General features: G+C 43.7%; 1 protein-coding gene across 1 annotated transcript in view; it reads left to right on the top strand.

The window, feature by feature from the left end:
• Positions 1-1,106: 1,106 nt before the first annotated feature.
• LOC134453242 (flotillin-2a) overlaps positions 1,107-6,299 on the top strand; it is a 28,987-nt gene continuing 23,794 nt past the window's right edge. Inside the window, exon 1 of the mRNA XM_063204102.1 lies at positions 1,107-1,306. Coding sequence (XP_063060172.1) covers positions 1,258-1,306 — 49 coding nt within the window. The 5' untranslated portion in view covers positions 1,107-1,257. The remainder of the gene's footprint in view (positions 1,307-6,299) is intronic.

The following is a 6,299-nucleotide window of genomic DNA, read 5'->3' as shown; positions in this document are numbered from 1 at the left end:
CCCCTTCAACGCTCGTCGGCGGACTGCCTCCGAGGTCACGCGCCCATGAACTGGTTGGTCAACAACTCACTCACGTGTGTATATGGGTCTTGTCTCACACCTCTACACAAGTTTGCGCAGGTCCCCACTTCAGCTCCTCCTCACTGCCTGTCTCCCCACTCCTCACACGTGGTGTGTTAGTAGAGCAAACCGGTGCGAGCTCATCGTCTCGTTCATATTTGTGGCCGACTTTAAATGCGCTGTATTTAATAACACCCACATCGTGACAACAAGTTCTCGCTCACGTGCTTCCGTCAACGTTGGTCGACAGCATCAAAGTCGTATGGGCTTAGTAAGCCGGTAGTAACCGGTTTGCTCTACTAACACACCACGTGTGAGGAGTGGGGGGACAGGCAGTGAGGAGGAGCTGAAGTGGGGACCTGCGCAAACTTGTGTAGAGGTGTGAGACAAGACCCATATACACACGTGAGTGAGTTGTTGACCAACCAGTTCATGGGCGCGTGACCTCGGAGGCAGTCCGCCGACGAGCGTTGAAGGGGATAAGCAACTGCAGAGGTTGCAAGATCTGACTGCAGCCGCATTCATCCCGCGATAGTTTTACACCATGTGACATGTCACCTCGTCAACGCAACGTCGACGAAATTTCGAAGTTTGACAGGAAATCTAACCGTCATGCAGCATTTTCCATCCAGGGTGCATTGCTGTCTAAATCCGCATACATGCGTTGACACAAATCGAATGCACCTACTTATTAGTGGGCAGGGCCGTATGAATTCTGGAAATAAACTACTAAAAATATTAAACAGTGCACCTTAGCCAATGAATGAACAATAGCGAGTTTGTAGGCCTAGAGGTTGGGCAGAATTGAATGCATTTCTATTCAATGAAGTTCTGCGCGCATCTAGCAATGCATCATTTGTCAGCAGGCCAATGTTTAAGCTGCAGCAAGTAGGCCTATACCTTTGGACACCAGAGAGCGCTGTCTGCCTGCTTTTTGTAGAGCCGTATATAGAGATATATCTGAGCTGTGTGGTGGTCATAGGTTAGTCTATGTCTATGGTGGTGGTAAAGAAAACCGCTTGCGTCATATCCAGATTCTCCCTGGCTCCTCTTCTCTCGTCTACGAGAATGAGTTGCTTTAATGGGCGGGGACAGTGGAGAAAACACAGCTAGCTACTAGAACGAATGTGAGACGCGGTCCCGTGCGAGCGTGCTTGATGTTATTTTTGCAACAATAATCGAGAAACAGGAGTCATAATGGGGAACTGCTACACAGTTGGACCAAACGAAGCGCTGGTAGTATCAGGTAGGCCTATGTTCAATTAATTTGAAGAAGAGCTGCTCTGGACCATCCACTCCAACATTCCCTCCATGACGGTTTGCGCGTTCTTATCTCGCCAAGAATTTCTTTTAACCACTGAATGTGGTCTCGTGCCATGCGATATGCATTGCCACATTTACGGTGTTTTTGTATTGTTTAGCACAACATATTGGGCGTTATCCTAGTCCGAACTCTTGATCCGAACTCTAATCGCAATGCATATGCTAACGTTGACGTTGTCCATTATCGTGTCATTCAAAATAGAGTAAAATATCACGTTGGATTGCACCGAGATACATGACCGATCATCTCGCGAATTAACTTGAAAACTGGGGTGTAGTTATACTAGGCTTCCCTCCTGCACCCATGCAGATATCAACGAATTCCTCATTAGGACCGAATTAGCCATAAACTAGCATACCTCGCCACTGTGTGGTGGTTTACCTTGGGTTTTAGTTGATGACATGCATCTGCATTTCTGACAATGTCAGAGCCTCTGACGGCGATGTTTACTATATTAAAAAATACTATAGGCTACCAGCAGCCCAGTCGTAGTGGCCATGCACACACCGTTGTCACTGAGTAACCACTGGTTTTGAAGATTCCCAGATTCACGCTCCCATCTCATTACACTCCCATTTCATCTCGCTCCCACTAGCCAGACTAACGGTACCACCGCCATATTACGGAGCCAGTTATCTTGTTGATGTTAGTTTTTTGTTTCTAACCCTAACCTTAACCCTAACCCTAAACCTAACCCTAACCCTAACCCTAAACCTAAACCTAAACCTAAACCTAACCCTAAATTGCTTGTATGTGGCAGTATATGATAATACGTGAAATATAATCGGGTGGGGACCGCAAGTCCGGGAGTGATAGAAACACCGGGGACCGCACGTCCGGGAGCGAACTCCGTTGGGAGTCTCAGTCTGTATGCCGTTTTGAATGGAGCAGAGTGAAGGTCACTAGAAAATTTGTAGTGTAGGTGTGGCATCAGCCTGACTGTCCTATATCTGGTGAACAAATGCCCAATTGTACTTGGAAATGAAAGGGGTTTTCGATGGATACTTTCTTAGTCATCTGATTTATAACCTCTTGAACTGTGGCTGGTGAGTGAGAGTGAATAGTTGTGTGCCTCTGTGATGGTGCGAGGATTTCCCAAACTGAGAAGGCAGTTTTAAAGTCACATGAAGGGCATAGTAATTGGCAAGGATAAGTTACCCTCCACCTTCAATCAGGGACCATTAGTCTCGCTAACGATATCTTAAAAGTTATTTTAAATGATAAACTTTTAAGTGCCTGACTGAATCCAGTCCAGCTGGACATGGATTCCTCATGACATTCTATTACAAAGTTCCTTATTGTTTTTCTGTCATCATCATCAGGGATTGTTGAGGCCTACGTCTAATTCTGAGGGTAGTTCTAACTTCTGGATTGAACTTACATCTATCAGTTGTTCGTGTTCCTATAGTTCTGTGGACTAGACCAGTGTATTGTGCAATGAAGAGTTGACAGGAAGTTGACTTCTGGGGGGAAAGTAGCCACCACACACCACCTTAATGAATGAGCGAGCATAGGGGATCCAACACTCTTGTGAAACCCAACATGCATGGCCAAGAGATTTCAAATGGATGTGCCATGGTTCAATTTAATTAGCAGAGACACATGAAGCTTACACTTGAGGAATAGCAAGCAGGCTGAGGGCCTGTATGGTAAGCGTAGGCTCTGTGCCAAAATCCTGACATTTAGCAAAGTAGCAGAACATGTCCAAGCAGTGATGTGCCGATATTTACCCCACACACACGTTTGGGCATTTGTGCAAATAAAGGGATGGTAAGGGATGACGGCACAATTTGAGTATCAATTAGTGCAGTCTGTGCTTTCAATGTTACTTTGCCCACAATGGTTAGGCATCATCAGTCCATGAATGTAAGGATTCTCAACAGAGTGATCACATCACATAATGGGGTGATGATAACATTGACGGAGCATTCCAGGAGATAATCTGTTTACTGTATGTTGTCTGTGTTTATGTAGGAAGGCCATAGGAAATGCCATAGGCGGCGAAAGGGTTAAAACCTACAGAGTATTTGGTTGCGACAGTAACATGCCTTTGTGAAGTTGTAACCCTACCAACCAACAGGCATCTCCAAGATTCTCCCAGGCTGTGCCCCACTCATCCTCCCCATTAACTGGAACATAGAGGGGCTTATTGTGTTGGTTACAAATTTTTCATGTCTGGAAATCACACAATTTGTGAGTAAAGAAGAAGCATGCCAGTCAAAAGACCGCAATATGTTAGGTCCAGAACATCTTCCAGCCAAGTTTTCTGGCTGCAGAACCAAGGCTTTGGTGATACTCCAGCTTAGCTTTCTAAAACAGTGCCCTAAAACAGTTATTTAGTTTTACTTCATTCTTTTAGCACTTAGCTGCACAACCCCACAGTTACGGGACATGCTTTGCATCTAAAAGTGGATAAGAAGTAATCACTGCTCATTAAAAGATGGGAAGGATTTTTAGTATGGTAATTAGGGCTGCACGATATATTGAAAATGTATCGATATCGCGATATCACAGCTTGCGATATACGTATCGCAAAAGTTGCGCACATATCGCAAACAGTTTTTAATTAGCACATTTGGTGAGAAGGTTAAAAAATGCATTAAAATGTTGTCATTTTAAGTTGATGCTGTATATTAGCCGTGTTTTTTCCTAATCAAAAAACATGTTGGCAATAAAACATTGCTCTCAGTTGTTTTATACATGATAAAGTGTAGAATGGCAAGTAGGATCGATATCGCAATATACAGTCATGTTATCGTGTATTGCATATTTTTCTAATATTGTGCAGCCCTTATGGTAATAAAGGAACACAGTCACAAGAAAGCCATAACCTGGTGTGAATTTGAGAAATCACAACAGTACAAAGTCCAAGAGGCCCTGATTGACAAATCACCCAGAGTTAATATTCTATTTCTTTACATGCACTGGACTATACAGTAATATTCACCTGGACAGCTTGGCTAAACCTTAACAGGTCTCATGTTGGAGAGCCATGTATTGTTCGTTGCTGATCAGAGATAAGGAACATGTAGTTGGTAGAAAAATATTGATATTTGGGAAATATTTCTACCCATCTACAAAGTACAGAGTACAAGTTTGGGGGAAGATTACTGCACTGGAGCAATATTTTATCTATTACACAATTTGGGGAATATTGAGTGATTGCAACAGAAGAGGCTTTACCAGATTTCTTTCTATCCCTTCCGCTCTCTAGCTTTAATCTGAAGCCATGTGATGTGACATTGGTCTCAACTGGTCCTTCTGACCTTTTTAAATCTCGTAATTTTAACATAGCACATTATAAACATGCATATACATGTCTTTTTGACCAATTAAAAAGTCAGAAAATGTGTAAATGATGTAAACATCGCATTGGAGCAGCATATGTTTGGCAACAACAGCTGGAAAAAAGTGGTTTGTGTGTGTGAAGTGGGCTATCTAGGTAGGTGTTGGGTGCTGGGCAGGAGGCTGATGCTGACGTTTTGTTACCAAAGTTCTTCCTGTATCTTCCCTAATAAAATCTCTGTTGTAACCCCTCCTGTGGCACCGCCAGAGAACAGCTGAACTGCTCCAGCGGAATGGAATGGAATGTCATCTGAGATTTTGACATAACCCAAAGTGTGTGTGTGTCTGTGTGTGTCTGTGTGTGTCTGTGTCTGTGTCTGTGTCTGTGTGTGTGTGTGTGTGTGTGTGTGTGTGTGTGTGTGTGTGTGTGTGTGTGTGTGTGCGCGCGCGCAGTCATGGCCACTGCGCTGGAGAAGTGCCAGCAATAGCACTGTGCTCCTTTGGTATGCCTGGAATGGTTGAGGAAGCACAGGAATGGTGGTCAGAAAATGCACTGAGCAGACTTTTTGTATTAGTTTGATTACTGTTCGCATTGGTAAATTACCGCAAAAGCTTGAGACTATTCTTCCGTGTTTGTTGTGCTGTAGCAGTGGTCAGAAAATGGAGCGGGATTCCTGTTGCCTGCTAGTTGGTTGAACAAAAAAGCTTAGTCAGTTCGACACATCATGATAGGTGGTGAATGGTAGATGAAGGGTTTAGGCTTAATGATACAATTGAAAAAAGCTCTCCTAAAGCACTTAACGTCCGACCCCTCACTCCCTCCCACTTACTTCCTGTCATCTCTTCACTGTCCTGTCTACAATAAAGGCATAAAAACCATCTCAGGTGGAAATATTGAGAAAGGCGTAAGCAAGACGAATACAATTTCAAAGTTAAAGCCAAAAGCCTTTATATTCCGCCACTTTCTCAGTTGGGTATTTTCCCTACATGTCCCCCCCCCCCCCTCCCCCTTCAACATATAAATTCAATTAAGAAAACCTTTATTCTCAAAACAAACCAAAAAGATTTCTCACCTTGATGACTTCCTCATATGCTGTTGTTGTGCTTGTGTGTGTAATGATGAGAACTTGTAATGAAAACTTGACCCACCCATGACTTGGCAGCGGGCTGTGTGGAGTGGCCCTGTGTTGGTCTGTCATCAAGACCCTCGTAGCTGACAGCTGGGAATGAATCCGTGATGAAGACCAGAGCCGGTGCATGACTCATGAGATCATACATGCGCCTCGTGACCACTTGCTTAATTACTGGCTTGGTTTATGGGCAGTCCGGCAGGCAACATGCCTTCTCAAAGGGTGGAAATGAGTCTCAATAGCTGCTTTTTTGGTCATTTCATTTTATTTGAAGTATTATTATTATTTTATTTGTTTTAGTTATTTAGTTCATCTTATACCGTAAGAGTCTTTTTTGAATGGCCATGTTGAAACACATAAACTTATTAGCATAGATGTTTTTTTTTGTGTGTTTTCGGAGAGGTTTGGTCAAGATTTGTGGAAGGAGCATTTCCTGTGTGGCAGATTTGGGTAGACAGAGCTTGTCTGTCCAACCAACCCTAGCCCCAGCCCCAGCCCCA

This window comes from Engraulis encrasicolus, chromosome 7, assembly GCF_034702125.1.
Source record: "Engraulis encrasicolus isolate BLACKSEA-1 chromosome 7, IST_EnEncr_1.0, whole genome shotgun sequence".
NCBI lineage: Eukaryota > Metazoa > Chordata > Actinopteri > Clupeiformes > Engraulidae > Engraulis > Engraulis encrasicolus.
The sequence above is the reverse complement of the archived record's forward strand: the minus strand, read 5'-3'. Positions and strand labels throughout refer to the sequence as shown.